At 33.3% G+C, this 19,932-nt stretch overlaps 1 protein-coding gene across 11 annotated transcripts in view; it reads left to right on the forward strand.

Moving 5' to 3' along the window:
* The window catches only part of ADGRL3 (adhesion G protein-coupled receptor L3), an 822,802-nt gene that overhangs the window by 642,351 nt on the left and 160,519 nt on the right, over positions 1–19,932 (forward strand). For all 11 annotated transcript variants that reach the window (XM_074344099.1, XM_074344100.1, XM_045504712.2 and 8 more), the window contains 3 exons: positions 886–1,106; positions 12,688–12,754; positions 15,188–15,279. In XM_074344099.1, the coding sequence (XP_074200200.1) occupies positions 886–1,106; positions 12,688–12,754; positions 15,188–15,279 (380 nt within the window). The remainder of the gene's footprint in view (positions 1–885; positions 1,107–12,687; positions 12,755–15,187; positions 15,280–19,932) is intronic.

Raw genomic sequence — 19,932 nt, forward strand, 5'->3', positions numbered from 1 at the left:
ATCATACTCATCGCTGAATCCATACTAATCTGATAATTTCTATACATGTGTTACTATTTTCTAGTTTTAACTATAAAGTTTAGTTAGGACTTATTAAAAAAAAAAATGAAGACTCCCCCCACCCAGAGGAGTGAGAACTCCAGGAACTGACAAAAAAAAAATTAGTATGTGGTCAGCTGAAACTTGGAGTATCTTAGAAAATGTGCTGAAGTAAGGACTGGCTGCCTGTTTTGCCCTAGCTTGCCTAGACCAACATTTGGTACAATAACAAAAAATGAAAGAACGAAGGGACTTTTGGAATACTTTATTTTAACCAGATCTACTTTTACATCTATGAAGTGTGAACTTTCCAGTGCCACCTTAACTTCTTTCTGAAACAAGACAGGGAAGAAATAAACAAACAGTTAATAATAATGAATTAATAATCTCACTATAAAATACTGTAATTATTGTATGATTTAATTTTAAGTGCTTTTATTCTCCTTAATTTTAATGTTCCTCTTTCATTTACAGTTGAAGAACTTAAAATGTTAGTAAACACATGATTATGGCCAAGAAAAAAAATTCATGGGATCTATTTTAAAACTTTTAGACTAGGCTCAGTAATAATTATCAGTAGACTCTTATTAGAACTTTTTCCTAAATTTATTATAATGCTCTGCAGTTATCCATAGCCATTATTAATAAAATATTAAATATAGTTTTCAAAGATAGTTTATATTAAATTACTTTTTAATATCTGAATTTTGAGAATCTTGTCACAATTGTTCTTTCATAGACTTGTTTTATTACTGCAGACTTGATAAATGTTTACTTTAACGTTATGGTAGTTGACAATATTTCACTTGGTAGTTATTTGACTAAGTCACGTGTTCCTTTCCCCAGATTGCCTGTGCAGTTTTTGCTGCCCTCTTACATTTCTTCTTCTTGGCGGCTTTCACCTGGATGTTCCTGGAGGGAGTGCAGCTCTATATCATGCTGGTGGAAGTTTTTGAGAGTGAACATTCACGGAGGAAATACTTTTACCTGGTCGGCTACGGGATGCCCGCGCTCATTGTGGCTGTGTCAGCTGCGGTAGACTACAGGAGTTACGGAACAGATAAAGTGTGAGTTTATGTTTTCCTTCCTTTTTTCCCTCTCTTTTTAAATCCAGTTGAAATAAAAGCTTTGGATTTTCTCAGAAGCTAAGGTCTTTATATCACCTCACAGCAATAAACTACAGAACTGGGAAAGCAAATAGGGATAATTCAGTTCATGAGTTGTACTTCTGTTATGATGTAAAAAGAGAAAAAATATTCCTGATATTCCATATCTACATCACAGCCTTCAGTAATTATAAAAAGATGATAATTTTTATGTCTTTCAGAGCATTGAGACATTTGCCAAATGAAAAACTAGCTCTATTAAAGATGTGTAATCAGAGGACAATATAGTCCCTGATATTAATGGCTTCTCTTCTTCATGACATGTCAATTCTAGTCACTAGAAAGTAATTTATATCATTAACAGGAAGATAGACTCTTGCGGCAGGGGCAGCTTGTGTTTTCCTTTTTTTTCCCCCTAGGTGGCTATTGAAATATAATGATGAATTTTATTTTCAACATCCTTTCAAATTGGTGAGACACCCATAGGGATGTTCAGCATCCTGGAAAGGAATTCAGTGGAAAATATGTTTGTAATTCACATCAATATAACGATTGGGATCCCAAGAATGAATGAGAGTTGCAATAGAAGAAAAATTAGAAAGAAGACCAAGATAGACCTTTGATGAATACTCCCATTTAGGACAGAGATTAAGCAGGGAAAATAAAAATAGAAAAAGAAAAGAGGTGACCAGAGCCTTAAAAGAGAACCAAGAGGAAAGTGAGAAGAAAGTTTAAAGACGGTGTTTTGTGTCCAGGATAATTCATGTAAGATAGGCAAGGAGGAAAAATCACTTGTCCTTTCCCACAACTTTTTGACAAAGTACTGGAAGCAGGAGCCCAATTGGAAGATGCAAAACAAAATCAGTGGCAAGAAAGTAGAGTCTTTAGCTATTATCCACAGCCTGAGAAAGTCTGATTGAGAAACAGTGAAAATATTATTAACTCATGGTAACAGTAATGAAGAAGGATGTCTTAAAATAAAGTCCCCAGAATGTCTAGGATAGGAAGAATCAAGTTGGTAAGTGGAGATTAGTAAAGAGAAAGTATCTTCTGCCTCATTTGTATTCAGTATATATAGGCTGAATGAAAGGAAGAGGTCCTGGGGGATAGAAAGGCATAAGATTAGACGTAAGATGAAAAAAGCCTTGATTTAGTACTGAAAGTGGCCTTAGAATTCACCTAGTCCAAGGCATTAACTTTACAATGAAAAAAATCAAGGACCAGGTGAATTAATTGCCTTGCCCATGGTGATAGAGGTAGATAGTGGCATATGTGTGATAAAATAAGTCAGGCTTATTTCCACTAAACCAGGATATTTTTGAGATAGTAAAATGACCCCTGTTTTCTGAGGTGTGAAGGAAATAGCAGATAAGATAAATTTCGAAGTGGAGGAATTTTTCCATCGAGTAGGAGATGCTGATTTGTGCTGAGTGAATAGGTGAGGTCACGTTGAGAGGACAGGAGATTTGAAAAGCTTTGAAATGAGCACTGTGGAAAATGTGTTAAGGAGCCAATTAGACATTAATGAAAAGATTTCCAAGCTGTAGTGAAGGCTCAGATGAGGTTAGATAACATCAATTTGTACAGAAGTTAAGAAGCCAAATTTCATGACTTTCCACCACCAGCAATCAGCAGCCTGAATATGCTGGCAATAGAACAGCTCACTTCCCGGAAGAGCAGACTCATGAGGAGGGAATGACAAGAGGATTCCAGAGTTACCGGGAGCATAGTTACGGTAGATTATGCGTAGGTGTAGAAACACCAACAGTACAATTAAAAGAGGACTGTCTCACTTCTGTCAAATTTTTTTCTTGAGTACAGTGGCAGCCTGTATAAAGCCATTTGTCTAAATGAAACTAATAGCAAGTATTTTTTTAATCTAACCTTTGTGAATTGTGGTCAAATCTGAGGTCATTTTGTGGATCCCGGTGACAACCATAGACCAGATTAGGATTAGATAAAAATATTATCTGTATTTGCCTCTAAAGACATTTCGGTGGGGGGGGGGGGGGGGATTAGATAGACTATAGGATTTTTTAAAATTACCTTTATTGATATAAATCACATACCATGACATTCACTCCTTAAAGGTATACACATAAATTGTTTTTAGTATGTTGTGTTAATAAGCATCCATCACCACTGTCTAATCTTAGAATGGTTTTACTGCTACCCAAAAAAACCCATTAGCAGTCACTGCCCTTAGAGTGTAGGATTTTACATTTTAATTCATGAATTTTCCCTCTAAGTTATTAAAGTGACTTATACAGTTATTTGTGAACTTACACTACTTCAAATATTGTTTTTATGTAGTTCAATTTTGCTCTCTTGCAGTTCTTGATATGCTTTTGTTTTTGTTTTTATCTGTATATATTTGCAAATTTTCCTGTTACTGAACTGACAACTTGTTTGCTTTGTGCTTTAGTCATTTATTTTGAGAGAGATGTCATTTTCTGGATAGCAAGAATCTATCTTTTCATAGAATCAATACTATGTAGTCTCTTGTGACTTTGTTAAAGCTTTGGCCATCATTGCTTTAATTTTCTGCACCATAACTGGAAGCTCACATTTACTGACATTACTTTGTGGGAATAGAGGCTAATTTATTTCCCAGGCACTGATTTAAAACAAGCCTTAGTAATAGTCCAGTTTCACTATTACGATTTTTCCCAACACAAAGAGAAGCAAAGCAGATACAGAGAAGGGGTAAATGAAAGAGGGAGAAAAAAGGATAGGGAAGATTGTACTAAAATTCTGTCACAGATGGGCATGAAGTATTTAGTGTCTCATTTGTACATTTTAAATAAATTGTCCAGAGAGAGATCTTCAGGGTACATGGAAAAAACGTTTAACTTCTCCCTTTGGGAATTCACCCAACCCAGTATCTCTACAGTGCTGTTTTGCCCCTTGAGGAAGCAAGTGTTGAAAAAGAAATATTATTCAGTCATTTGTATTTACTTGATAAGCTGAAATGAACAGATCAAGTTTCCATCGGGAGTTTAATCAATATAATTTCTCAAAGAAAAATATAGGCAATGTATTTTAATACAACTTGAAGGATTTCTGCTTATAGAATTATGTATCTCTGTCTTTGCTATCTGGTTTCCGTTACTATTGTTTCTTTTATTTTATTTCAAATGTTATTTCCTACTCTCTGTTCATCACGTTTAGGCTTTCATGTGTTTTGAGGGGGGATTTTTAAAATTTTTGCCGGTGTTACCTTCTTAAATGCTGCATTGTTTTTTTTTTTAAATGTAAATGTGTCAAGTCCACAGTCTTAAATAAACTGGAATTAGCCAGAATTCAGAGACAGATTGTCAGTCATTTTCTGTGAATTCTTATTAAGCTTAATACAGTAAATTTTTATGTCTTGATAGTCTGTTTTACTTATTTTGGGAAATTTGTTATTATTAAGTTTTTATTTCTCAGTCTCAACTACTTAGGTTACATCTAGAATAAAACCACTGCATACATATTACAGTAATCCAAATGATAGACATCTCTTCCATCTCTCTCCTCCTAATGTACTTAATGTATTTTATTATAATAACAATGAGGTTTTATTTCTGAAACCATTAATAATAATAATAATAATAATAGTAGTAACAACTTACATTTCTAAAAAGTAGAGAATCTTATCAATGGTAGGAGATAAAATTAGAGACAAAATTGTTTTTGTAGGTTAAGTAAGTGTTATTTTGAACCAGATAAAGGTAACTATCATATTCCATCTGGCTGATGGATTATGATTGTTTTCCTGTGAAATGTTATTAAAGCCGTTGAATTGATTATTATGTACAGAACACATACTCACACACAACGCATACATAATTTGATTTTGAGAAGTTTCTTAGTTTGCCATCAGTTTGCAATGTTTATGAGAGAATCTCATTATTTTCTGATGTTGTTTAATGAAATCTTTTGTTCTATATTGACATTATTCTCAAGAGAATGTACTTAGAATTACATGCAGTCACAGTTATCAGACACTTTAAAAAATCAGAGTAAAAGACCAAGACAGTCATGAAAAAAAAAAACTCAGTTAGTGGATCATAGGTTCAAACTGCACTAACTGTAGGTGTTTTCCATTTTCTCTGTTTTCCTAACTTGCTTTAGTCTCTCTTATACTGTTATTCATCATTCAGTGGAGCCATCCAATATGATTCTGTCAAAAGATAAAGGCTAGCATTGACTTAATGATTCAAACAGAACTGATTTGGAAATTTCGGTGCTAAATACATTGATTCTATGACCTGAAGTTAATCAGTTCATGTAAACTTTAATTACCTCAGTATCACCTGCAAAAACACAAACTGAACAGTTAATTTTTTTTATTTAAAGGAAAAAATAACACTTATAGTTTATAGCACTTTTCTTGAAATCTAAGTTTACAACAGAAAAAGCAGGGGTTAACATGATTGGTAGTTTGGAAAAAGACTGAGGTAGGTTCCAAGAGCACAGGGAGGGAGGGTGCTGGGAAGAAGCATAGCACAGGGTATAGCCCAGAATTAAAATGTGGGCTCGAAAACTAGCAAAGCCTTTTTGAAAGATGCCAATTAGGTCATGAACATTTATAATGGATTAGAACATCCTTGAGTTCTAGAACATAACCAAGCTCTTAAAAATAATTGAAATCAATTTTATGATCTGAAAATTACTATAAATCATCTATTAAGTCTTAGATTTGTCTCCCTAGCTCCCAATAGCTCTAAAAGGGGTGGTCTCTTCTTTGCTAGTTAAAAGCCCCTCCATTTCTTTATTTTCACTTCATTCTCTAACCAGCATAATCATTTGGGTAGGAAAGTGATTATCGATTTTTCAAATATTAGATTATAACATTATTCAAGAAACTACCTAGCCAAGGAACATTAAATTTGATAGTAACTGCAAGTCACATGCATGGTTTATTTAGTATATTTCACAATTTCTAAGCATTTCGTCCTACTCATAGAATACTATATATTCATTTGAAATATTTCTGTAAGCATATTATTATATGTTGTTGTAAAATCTTCCTACTTGTAACATTGCACTGACAAGAAGCACTTACTTTACTGAGTGTATCACCAGCTATATTTGACTTTAGGTTGCCCAGTAGGAATTAACACAGATAATGAAGTATTGGTCATTGATATACATCAAGATAACCATTCAATATGTGTGTGGGGAGTGCTCTGTATGTTATATGTGATGTTATTAAAGGCCAAGGACATGTTTTGTGTGTATGTATGTTAGAGATTGAGGGCTTATTGTGTCATCATTTCATCACCAGGAACCATATGATTGGGCATAAAATTATCACCATATATAAGAATTTTGGATTGAGCATAATTTTTTTTGGTTAAGAGTTAGCCATACCAGAACTATATCAGAGAACATCAGGACTGCTGTCCTGTTCTTTACAAAATATGATTAAAGTCAAATGTAAGACTTAAGTTCTTACTAAAACCAAAGTATAATGACTTCCACATCTAGAGCTAACTTTATATCATAATTTCACCCACTAGAAGGTTACAATCAAAAAGACAGATAACACATATTGATGAGGATGTGGAAAAGTCAGAGTCCTCACATCTTGTTGGTGGCAATGTAAAATGGTGCAGCTACCTACTTTTGAAAACAGTTTGACAGATCTTCAAAATGCTAACCATGGTAATCATATATCCCAGTAATTCCACTCCTAGGGATTTACCCCAGAAAAAATGAAAATGTAGACTCATTCAAAAACTTCTACATGAGTGTTCATAGGCAGCATTATTTATGTTAGCCAAAAAGTGGAAACCCCCATGTCCATTAACTGATGAGAAAATAAACAAAAGATGGTATATCCATGTGGTAGAATATTATTTAGAAATGAAAATGAATGAAGTATTGACACATGCCACAAAATGAAATACTTTAAAAACATCATGTTAAATAAAACAACCCAGTCACAAAGACTACAAATATATGATCTCATTTATATGAAATGTCCAGAAGAGGCAAATCCTTAGAGACAAAATGAACCCGATCTACCAGGACTGGGTAGAGGGTAGGGAAGCCATTTCCATACCAAGGGAGTGAATTTGGTAGAGACAGCGAGGACTAGCTATAGATAGATAAAAGGTTTTATTCTAGCGCCATGAAAATACTCTTAAATTAGATTACATTTCACAACTTTTACATATACTAAAGACCATTGAATTGTGTACTTTAAATAGATGATTTATAGTATATGAATTATACTGTAATAAAGCTGTTTAAAAATACTAAAATTTTTGCTAACTTATCAAGAGATTTTTACTAACTTATCAAGACGTCACTTTAAGTTTGGAAAGGTTGAACATTTTTACTTGGGACATGTTTCAACAATCTGTGATTTATGTACAGCATATAAATTTCTCATCTCATTGAGAATTTATAATAGTCAACAAAACTATACCTTTTGTTTATTTTATAGCTTGTATGTTAATTCTTTTTGAGAAATATATACTAGCTTCAGGGACTTTGAAGTCAGGTAGATTAGAATAAAATTTGGGCTCAACTAACTATTAGCCATGTGGCTGTGGGCAAAAAAATCAGTTTCTCTCACTTTCTAATCTGTCATGTGGGGGTTGTAAGTATCTTGCAAAACTATTGCAATATTTGAAACTGTGTGTGTATTTAAGTATGCATGTATGTAAAGTGTTAGGCATATATAAGCATTTATCAAATAAGAAATATTGTTATTATTACTAGGACTATTATTTAGCTGATACAAATGAAGGAATACAAACTTTATGACTAACAACATTATTTTAACTATAAAAATAAATTATATTAAAAGCATCCATTTATAAGAGTAGTGATTACAATTCTTATGCTACTAGCTTCTATTAATTTAAACAACATGGGACCATGAGAATTATTCCAGCATTTAGTGTTAATAAATTATAACAGACAGCACTTTTCTTACATCCACCATAAAATATAGGATGCATTTTGCTAAATAAATAGTGATACACTTTTTTTCAAAAAACATATCAGGGACATGAAGACAACATAAACTATATATGATACATGAGATCTAGTTTTGTATTCTGAGATCCAAAACTATAGCTGAACTGTGGTTCTAGTCTTGAGTACCACTGATCATACTCCATTCCTGCATCGCTCTGTTGGTCTTTTCCAGTTCATGCACTTGCTCACAAAGTATTGCAAAGTTAGGTGCATGAGTGTGCTGTGAGGCAAATGACATTGAAAAAAAAAAAAACGTAACACACATGCAGTAAGCTTAGAACTAGAGTTATTATGCTTGAAGTATGTATCTGTCTTTTTTCCTCTTCTCTTCCCTGTTTCTTGCCCCAGTTCTCCATATTCCTTCTTCTCTCAATCTTGCCAGATATATGTAGTACAAATATAAAGAGATCTGCATATGTTACAGAGAAAAGAAACTCTCGTAAACAACCTGATATAATTAAACCTTGTAAATGTAATCGTTTAACAGTAGCCAAAGATTGTTTACTGGTTGCATTTAATATTCACCAAGGATAGTTTAGTCTGTGACTGTAGAAAGTGAAGTAAACACCATTGTTAATTTACATTACTTCAAAAAACTGGTTAATAGTCAGATGTCTACTTTAGTAAGAGTGAATTAAACAGGCAACAAATTACAATGTCCTAAGGCATCGTAATGACACTTCATTAAACATGCTAGCTTTGAATAAGGAACTGCACTCTGGTAGTGTTACTAGTATCTAAAAGCATTATAAAACATACATTTTAGGTGACATTTATATACATTGGTCAGTTGGTTTCACCATTTTTCTAAATACAGAGTCATGCCTTTTTAAAATGGTGATAAGTACAATGGTGAGGAGTATTTTAGTAGAAGAGACTAAGCTTTAGAAGTATGGCTTTCTGCTGTCCTGTTGTAGTTTTGAGAAATTAATTTGTTCCATTATTTTATTTTTCTATTTTTTGAGTAAACCTAAAGGTAGTACTTGCTGGATTGGTAATTGACAATTTTATGGGAGACTAATACAGACGTCAGCACCTTTATTATTTAATTTGCAATGATGTTTCTTATATTTTTGAAGAGAATAATTTTGGAAGAACATAGTAATTTATTCATGTGGATTAGTATCAGTTCTTTAGAGTATTAAACCAATAAACAAATTAATGTAGTAAGACGTTATCAAATATATAGCAATATGTGCTGGTTATATAATATTTTTAAATTGCTACAAAAGAATTTTAATGACATCTTAGTATAGGTAAATGGGAAAAAAAGTCAAGGTTTACAGTATGTGACAAATTCTCCTTTGAATTCTGAATGTATTGATCTTGTAAGATTTTTCGATCTTGACTTTTAAATGTATGTAGTGAAATCAGAATGCAGTTCATCTGTCAACAGTGGGTTATGTCATTATAGTACTGCTATAAACATAATTTATAGATTTCATGTATGTGATAATTTCCTTTAAAAAAAAAGAATTGACATATCTGAAATATTAAACCTGAATGGCCTACTAAAATTAATGATTTCACAAATTAAATGATACTTTGTGGATAAAGGTAGTTTTCAGATAAATCATGTTTTTCAATGGCAGGTCTATCTGACCGTTTGCCTTTACTGGGCTTAGTGCAATCAGCTATTCCTTTAGCATTTGTCTCCCCTTAACCAGTGGTTTTGCACTGTATCCAAGTGACATTGAATATCCTAGACGTATAGAATAGTATGAGGTGGGATATATGTGCCCAGGCATGTACTAAACACCCATACAGTACAGTCAGCCCTCCATATCTATCTGTTCAGCATCTGTGGGTACAGAAGGCCAACTGTAAGGAACTTCAACAGCCATGAATTTTGGTATTCAGGGGGTCCTGGAACCAATCCCCCATGGATACTGAGGGATGTCCTTAGTCTCCTTCACCTTAAAGCCTGGATTAATTGTTTCAGCATTGGCATAGAAAACAGGGCACAAACCACACAAAATTTTAGGGTAGTTAATGTGAAACAGAGGAAATACAGGAAGTTTTGAGAAAGCCTGCAGGTAGCCAAGAACAGCAGGTGCGGCCATATGGCAATTGAATTAGAAAAGGGATTCTTGCCACACTACCTTCCAGAAGATAGTTAAGCCCAGGCGGCTCTCACAGAGGGAAAATTCATGCCGTACATGCTAAGTGTTTCATATTGCCTCTTTCACTGTTCAGTTCCTCAGGGAATTTAAATCTATTGTACCAAATGCTATTGAAGAATTTTCTTAAAGAATAAGAAATAATAACTTCTAAAGTAATTTCACTTCCACATTTAGAGAGCACTATGCCAAAAGCACATTTATTTCCAAATAAAACATTTGCTAAGCAGAGACCATTTTCAAAAAGTATAAAACTTTCGTAAGACTAAAATTTAATGATATTATTTTAACAACACATTTGGTGAGATTATGTAAAATTTTTAAATTCCCTGCTTAATCCAAGACATTCTGTAATATTGTAATTAAAGTTATTTATATAAGAAGTTCTTAGCCTGTAGAATAAGTTTGCAGAAATTCTTGAAATACATTTTCCTTTGAAAAGAATTTGTTGAAAATGTGTTTTGGTTCTAAGACTAGCTCTCAGAAATTTGAGCTACAAAAGAACAGGGGCTGTACTATTAACAGTCATGTTAAATGTATCTTTAATATTGTATCTTGATGCCAGAACTTCAGCAACACTCTTGGACTGTGTGTTTGTGTGTGTGTGTGTGTGTGTGTGTACACTTGTGCATACTTTAATCTGAGAGAATGTCCATGTTCTCTGGTTTGTATCTGCTTATTGGCAACACGATACTCATTTTTCATAACTGAGTTTTTTGAACAACAGCACAACCAAAAAATAACTAATTACTCAAAGAAACTAATGGCTAATAGTTTAAGTATTGATTGCTTCCTAATAACATTTTTTTAAATAGGATTATTATGTTTATTTTGAATAAAGAGAAATTATCTATGTAAAAAATACAAACTTGTAGCCAGTTTCTTATTGGAGTACAAATATTATGCTTCAATTGAAATTAGTTTACATATATTAAACTTAATAGAAGAAGAGCAGATTTTCGTGTTTTGAAATTGATTTGGGGGGAGTTTGGGGTTTTGTTTACCTAAAAATCTAGCTTTTTATCTTTTTTAAAAACTTAAGTTACAGAAAAATTTAAAAAACATAATAGACATCACTGTTTCTATCACTCAAATATTGTAACTATTAGTATTTTTGCGCATTGCTTTCAATAATTATTAAAATAAAACATATAGCTGAAGCCCCTTTTGTCCACTTCTAGTCCTCTCTGCTCTCATATGAGAGGGAATCACTAACATGAGTTTGATGATATTTTCCATTTCACTAAAAAAATTACATACACATATGTATCTGTCCAAAATATGAGTATTATAGTATGTATCTATATATAGTAGTTCTAAGATAGGTATAGTTTTTGTCATTTTACTTTTTCACAAGACTTTGCGATTGTGATCTATCCTATTACCGTATAAGGATCTACTTCCTCCTTCTTAACTATTTGGTAACATTTCATCTGATGAAAAGGAAACATTTTATTTATTTATTCCTGTATCAATTGACATTTATAAAGTTATTTCTGGCATTCTGTCATTGCTGAGGTGTAAGTAATAGTTACATAATAATCACAGAAATATTTACGTACTTTAGATTTGCAGTTTTAGATCACTTAACAAGCCAGTCTTGACCGTTTTCCACTGGAGATGTTTTCTCTTTTAATTATGCTGCAAGTATAGCCAAATGGCAAATAATTCAAAATTTGGTTTTTAACATCAAATGTAATTTGTTCAAAATTTACATTAATCTTTCTCATAACTAGTCACTTCCATTTTGTCTTCCTGTCATCCTGAAGAATGAAAATGTAATTTCCCAGAGGCTTTAAGAATTGGGGGAGTATTAAATGTAACTGAAATTAAGTGATTAATAATTTACTTTTGGGTCATGAATCAACTTCATGGGATGCTAAGGATCATTTGCAACCCCAGAAGCACTAGCAGTAACAATGCACATTTTAAGACTCAAGAACTCTCAAAGGTTGGCTGCCCAACCTAATTAAACTTCAGTCTTCTGATACCAAATTTATTTCTTCTTTGTACTGAATTTACTCAGATCTTCTTGTCAGGAAAATGTCACTTTACCTGACAGCTGAAAGACAGGTTATGTAGCACCATAATTGGAGAGAAAATGATAGCTTAAAGCTACTCAATTTAATGGCTGTGTGTACAGCTTTTTCTTTCTTTTTCTATTTTTTTTTTTAGGTTTCTATGATGGACACAAAAGGCCTTAGCAAATAGGCCCAGTGCCATTTTTTTCCTACTTCTTCCAGGAGTAATTATCTTACTCTATCAATAGTGCTGTCAGAAATTGGGCACATAATTCAGCATTTAAATGAACAAGCAATGTAATATTTCCTGTCTCCCAGTGGAATGCTTTGCAGCTCACATTCTTCTCTGTCACTCGTTCACTCTTGATGTATGTCCCATATCCCAGTCCTTGAATGCCTTCTCTCCCCTGTGTTTCATTGCAGATGTTGGCTCCGACTTGACACCTACTTCATTTGGAGTTTTATAGGACCAGCGACCTTGATAATTATGGTAAGAACTCCTAATTAACTATGTGTTTCCCAGGTCAAGAAGTAAAACTTTCACTATCCCTATGCTGACTATCTTTAATTTTCATAGATTAATTTGGGGAAAGCATGTACTCACTTGACCCTATGTAACTCAAGCAATTAGATACTCATTATAGTCTACTTTTGTGTTGTAAAATATTTAATCAAAACCCTTGGGAGAAGAAAACATGCATTTGCAAGAGTTTATGCAGTACTATGCTCCTCAGGAGCCCGATCCAGCATAATCCATTTGGTTTTATAGGTTTTTAACAGTGATGACTTTGTTTGACAACAGTGCATTTCCCTTCTTTTTCATTTGGATAATTTAAAATATGAATAGAATCATAAATTGGAAATGTGGCAAAATACCGTTTTGTTCTATCCAGTTTTGTTTTCATATAAATCTCAAAAAGTTTAAAATTTAAGAGGTTTTCACTTGAGAATGGCACAACTAGGTTAGGAAAACATTCTGAAATCATACTCCTTTTTTAAAAAATGCGTAGTATCTTGATTTCAAATATGAATTATTTATCCTAATTTAGATACTATTGTTGATATCATTTACACACTTATTTTAAAGTACAAAAGTGCTGTCCATTTTTTTGAATAAATCAACACTGATTTTATATACAATATAGATCTATAATTCATTATCTGAAATCCTTTAGGCCAGGTATATTCTGGAATTCAGAAATTGTTCAGACTTCAGAAAAGTAGTTAAGGTATGTGTACTGCATATCACATAATACCCCTAGTGGAAAATTAGCAGGTGCCCAAAATCAAACACATCAGCCAATACTCACAGTAGGGGCTAACCAGGACTCTGACACCAAACACGGTAATAATTTGGAAGAAAAAAATTGAAAAAGTAAGAGCAAATAGAATAAAGATATGAAGAGCTTTGCATTAGCCCAAATCCAGTTTTCCCACCATATAGGTTTCAGTTGAGTTTAGTCTTTTTGGCCATTCAGTGAATTTTTCAAAACTTTCACTTTTCCATCTGATTTTTGGTCAAAAAGATTGACCAGATTACCTAAAAAAATGACTCTCCTGCAACTCAAAGAATGTTACGATGGAGAAATTCTAATATATGAATAGTTAATTCCAGGACATCCATTCCCATGTGAATGTCTTTGATTTTGAGGTACTGAAATTTTGTGTGTGTCTCATGATTATCCTGTATAAGATCAGTGAGTTTTATCTTAGCCATAAATGGCCTGTCTGGATTCCACTCTGTTATGTGTGAATTTTCTTCTTGATGTACCAAACCAAGTTTGACTTACTTGTATTTCCTAACAGACGGGCAGATGATTCAACAGTATGTCTCTGTGTTGATATTGGGTTTCTGAGCTACTTTATAATCTTGAGTTAAATCCTGCCCATTTTATGCTATATGCCTTCCTAGTGGAAACATCTTTTCTTTTCCCAAGTCTCTTTGGGAAAGTAGAGCCCCTTTTGTGTATCCTAATCGAATGTATTACCTGTTGTTTTCTGATTCATTGTCAGAGTGTTTGCTCCATCTTAACTCATATTATTAGTTATTGCTTCTCAGTCTAGGCCTTGGGAAAACTGAGGGCAAGAATTGGTTATCCAAAGCAAATTGCAATGAAAAACTATGATATCTATCTAAATGTAAAAAAAAGGTCACTTTTGTGACTTATTGATTTGATTAAGGATTGTAGACCCATATTCCTGACAGAACTTCAATGGGGCTTATAATTGGACTTTCCTAGTTCCCACCAATCCCAAATTCTGTAATATAGAAACACTTTAGGTAACAAGGCCAATTCAGTATGTGATTTTCTATACAGTTCACATATCTGTAATACATGGAATTTACACTGAACTTTTGTTTTGTTTTGTTTTAAATGATATGCTCTCTCTGGGTGCAGTGATATAACAGTGTCATTGGGGGTTCCCTCTACTTTAATCCTAGTTTGTTGTAGCATCAGAATTTAACAGTATTTTATAATCCCTTTGACATAACTATTTAAAAATATATTGATTTTTATATTTATACTTTTGTAATGTAGTATTTGAAAACTATCCCTAAACAATAAATTAGGGACCATGTTCAGAGAGTAGAAATAGTAACACACCTGAACGAATTAGTTTTTTTTTTTTTAACATATACTTTAGCTTTGCATTGTTTTGTAATTTCTACAGCATCTTTCCAAATGATGCTGATTTTTGTATTTGTGTGTATTTGGCATAACAGTACTTTGTAACTTATTAGTATCCCAAGTCCCCAAGTTTGGCCTTTTGTCTTCACTGAAATACTAGGCAACCATATGTGATACAATTCCTTTATAAGTGCAGGAGAGCTAATTTCCCAGAACAAGTCATCTGTTGTAGAGAATACATTACTTTTTTTCTACTCCAGTTATGCTACATAACAGTACCTTTTACATTCCAGCTTAATGTAATCTTCCTTGGGATTGCTTTATATAAAATGTTTCACCACACTGCCATTCTGAAACCTGAATCGGGCTGTCTTGATAATATCAAGTAAGTGATTTTTCTTTTCCTTCTCTTTAGTCTGCCTTTTATACACTGAACTGTCCCTACTTCTAATTATAGTGAAATCTTATGACAAAATGGTAAAGATCAATGTGTTGTCTTTGCTGAATAAGATCATTTATTGACAACTAAAGTGACTTGATCTGCTTGAAAATAAATCTAATGAAGCTCTGTTTTCAAAGAAACTTTTTCCCCTTAAATTCTTATTTACAACATGATACTTTTTAAATTATTATTACATACACTTATTTATTTTGTCCTGGAAGCGCATACGGAGTTTCTATATGTGGGCAGACTATTATTTCCTAGATCAATGACCACATTCCTACTCAACACTCCATCTCCCCTTTCAGAGCAATGTGAAGAGAGCGAGACTGGGGCACCTGCAAGTACCAAAGGGGGATTTTACACCACAAAAGGGGAACCCCCAAATTATTGATCTGGGCGTTTGTAGAGGAGCTGTTACACAGCTGCCCTCCCCTCCTCCTGAGAGAGAAAGAGACAGCTTCTTAATGTAAACCCTATGGTATAGAAACATATACCATATGTGGTTCCAGGTTTTACCCCTTTGAAATCTTAACATTTACCTCTTAGAAGGTAAGCCCTTCAAAAGTTTCTAATTGTCTATTCAGTCATCTTTTAACTTCCAAGGTTTGTCCTTTAACCCAAATCCCACTTCTCTATGGTCAAAAACCCAAGCCATGCAGAGATACGAAAATATATACATTTCTTTCCACACTAGTAATATTTCCTTTATACAAAAAGAAGCCAATTTATATTTTCTGAAAAGAAAAATTGTTCCTCAGTATAACCAAAAATTTGTCTTATTCCTTTAGAGGCTGTGACATTTGAGAAAAAATAATGTGGATATATTCTTTAGAGATAAATATATATTCTATATTAAGTAGCATTTGTATGTAATTTGCCTATGCTATGTGTTAATTTGGTTAAACGTTTTTAAATGAATTACTTTTAGAAGTCTCATGAGGTCTCCTGTGACTTTCATGTGCTACTGACATTCTCCTTGAACTACCTCAGCTAGCAGCTACCTCACCCATTTTTCATCTTCCTACATTCAATGCCTGATGCAGCCTTGCCCATAGTAGGCCCTCAATGAATGTTTACAGAGTAAAGTAGTGACAAAAGTGTATTGCATTAAACGGTTAATTTTTGGTAAAGAATCATCTGTCTACATTAATTGAAAAGGTAGCTAAGGAATTAGAAAAGATAATAATACAATGGCACAAACTAGGAATTCTCTACTGTGAGTAACAGTCTTTTGGAATTCTTAATATTACTTGGCTGAGATAACAGTCATTACATTGTTGAATTATGTGCAACCTGACTGTCCTACAGTGTAGTATTAGTTCCTTGGACTATTTGTTCCTAATGAAGTTGAATTTGGATAAATTAAATAGGCACATAAGGTATAATTTCTTTTATCTTACCATACTTTTACTCACTTTAGTATAAATTACCTCCTTGTACCTATTATTATGTACTATAAAACAAAATGCAAATAAAATTTATCATCATTTTTCTTATGTTTTTAAAGTACAATCAGAAATAAGTGAATAATACTTTGATATTTATGTAACAGCTTTTACTAGATTAAAAATTTTAAAAAGGTCTTGTACATAGTACAGTCGCATATTTTAAAAGATAGAATTGTCTCCTCGTTATTCATATGTATTTCTTCAGGTAATATGAGTTAAACGGATGTGATATTCCTATTTAGAAAAACAAACACGCAGAAGTCAGTAATTACATTTAGTGATATTGATGGCACCAAGGTTTATAATACTAAGTGCCTCAAGCTTTATGTTACAAAGTAAAATAAAGCCTTAAATGAGACTATCTTGATTTGAATTCTGTCTAAACTGCTTTATCATTTACAGCCTTTGGAAAGTTTACTTAACCTTGCTGAGCCTCCCTGTCCTCTTTAAAATGGGTTTAATAATGAAACATACCCTACCATCAAAAGAGCAGAGGAATGCAAACAGCCTTTGATGATACCTTTTAAGGAAAAATCAGTGCAGTACAAGGACAGAAATTAGTTGTTAAAGAACATAGAGGGTGGTTTTAAGATGGAAGAAATGTGAATATGGATATGCTGATAGGTACGAAGCAGTAAAAGTATGGTGAGAAACAGAGGAAAGGGCATTATGTTATAGTCATGACCTGAAGATCCAGAATAGACGTAGAGCAATTCCAGTCCGTTAGACTTCATGAAGGACACTTTTCTACTGAGGTAACAGAGGCCAGGGAGGAAGATCCTTTTCCACTCAGACTGGATGAAATACATAACAGGTTTGAGGTGGATATTTGGTGGAACCAGGGTAGAGCAGTAAATTGAGGGATTTCTGCCTACTCGCCTCTACAGTGTAGGAAAGATGATCACCTGCAGGATATAGGGGCATGTGGAAGAGAGACTATAAGAAAGAAATCTCGAGAAAATATTCCTTACAACTTTCCAGAATCTGAAGGACACTTGATTTTCTTTAAATATGTTGACTGTTTAATAAGTGCTTGTGAAAAATTCACCAGGTCATAATTGATAAGGAAAGAAGACTTTAAGAAAGGTTTCAGCGAAACACAAAATCTGGCATCCTTTTTGTTTTTAACAAGAATAAAGATCTGTACAATATGTATTTTTAAGTGCTGTGGGTGATGTGAGAGTATTTATTTCAAAGGCATAAGCATCCCTTATTTGGAAAGTTTTTGTTTGTTTCTTTGTTTTTTAGTACAGGGGAGAAGGCATGAATATTAATAGTGTTTTCTTGGTTTTTGTTTTTTTGTATTTTTATAAAGTAGTGAATAAGATGGGCCACCTTGCTCTGTTTATTGAGAAAATAACCGCACCATATAAGACCTTTTGGAAGTCAGAGTCTTTCTAAAACATTGTATTCATTCATTTATCAAATATTTATTACTTTTATCATACATGTTCTTTCACCTATAAATACCTCCTTTATCTAAAATGTGTTTGCTTCTCCCCATATTCGCTGCCATCACTTCCTTTCAAGCCACCATGAACCTCTGCAGAGCTGCTACAGTTGTCTCCTGACTCTCTCCCCTATACTGGTTCTTGCTCCTGCCTTCATCAGCTAGAGTGGTGTGCTGAGAAGTTCAGATCTAATCATGCAACTCTCTTGGGTAAAACTGCAGTGGTTTCGTGTTACTCTTACACCGAAGTCCCAGCCCCCTAACGTGGCTACCAAGCCTTCCTGATCTAGCTGGCCCTTTTTCCTTTAAGCGTCTTTTTAGGCCATGTGCTCCTCTGGCCGTTCTAGACGGCTCTCTTGTGCATCAGGTCTTGCCTACAGTTTCTCTGCAGACTTTCTTTTCCCTAACACTATGGCTGGCTGACTTCAGTTTACTCTAATGAATTTAATTATTATTTTTTAAATAATTTAATTATATTTTAATCCCAAGTTTACTTCATAGTCATCATAATAAACATATTTTGATGTTAGTATAGAACATTCATCTGGTTGGCTCATTATTATATTAATGATATACTCTGGGAAAAATAATAGAGTAAATTACTGTACTTAACATGATTACAGAGGAAATGAGGCACTCTAAGTCTCAGATTCAACTAAAAAAGTAATTAAAATGTTTCTATTTGCTGTTTCCTCACATGTCCTTTGTCTTCTTTTCATCAAAATAGGTAACTATTTGGAGGAAAAGAAATAATTCCAGTTATTTGAATTTTCTGATTAAATTTCAGACAAGTTGAAATTGGAGTTTACAGTAATCATAGCAAAAATCTAACCTAATTCTAAAAATACATATATAAATACAAATAAAACAATTATTGAATTGTTATGTGCACAAATTAACATATAGTATTGCTGAAGTATTATGACCTGTAAAACTAATTCTTGAGCAGCATTTAGAGCACTCTTGACATTTACTTTCAAAATAAAGATTGATCATTTCTGTAGTTGTCAACTACTTCTTCTATTATTGAAAAGATATTTAACATCATCACAAGTACTTTGAAGAATAAAAAGAAATAACAGAAGCTTTTAGGTCTAAGAAAGAAAGTTGGTGCCCATATGGAGAGACAAGGAATCTACTAGGCTTCCTTTTCCATAGTGCTATAGGGGAACAGCAACTCGTGTTTTACACAGTTTTGATTTGAATTTCAGTTCTGTCCTGTAATGGTTATATGACCTTGCAAGTAACATCATGGCCTCCATCTCAGTATCCTTTCTGAATCGGGGATAATTGATTCTACTTTGTAGAGTTTTGCGATAATCAAATATAATCATGTGTAAAGCATATAACACATAGTTTAGTGCCCATTCAGAATGGTTGGATTATTTTTAACCACTCTTTGTGGAAATATCCTGCTGCCTTCGTTTTTTGTGTTTTCCTTAGTGAAATTTGCTCAACCTCTTAACAAAATCCTATTTGTTTTTGGCTTTGTTTACCGTATGGTGTCATAAAGAACTTGCTTGATATGATCCTTTTTATTTTTTAAGCCAAATTTACTCTATTATGAGAGAATTGGCTCCAGGAGTGAAATGTTCATTTGATTAATAAATACCAAGTTTTGCAGTTAGTTCTAAAGGAAAATAAAAGAAGTGTCTCAGTGAACTTGGACACCTGCCATCCATAAAGAATCTAAGA

This window comes from Camelus bactrianus, chromosome 2, assembly GCF_048773025.1.
Source record: "Camelus bactrianus isolate YW-2024 breed Bactrian camel chromosome 2, ASM4877302v1, whole genome shotgun sequence".
Classification (NCBI taxonomy): domain Eukaryota; kingdom Metazoa; phylum Chordata; class Mammalia; order Artiodactyla; family Camelidae; genus Camelus; species Camelus bactrianus.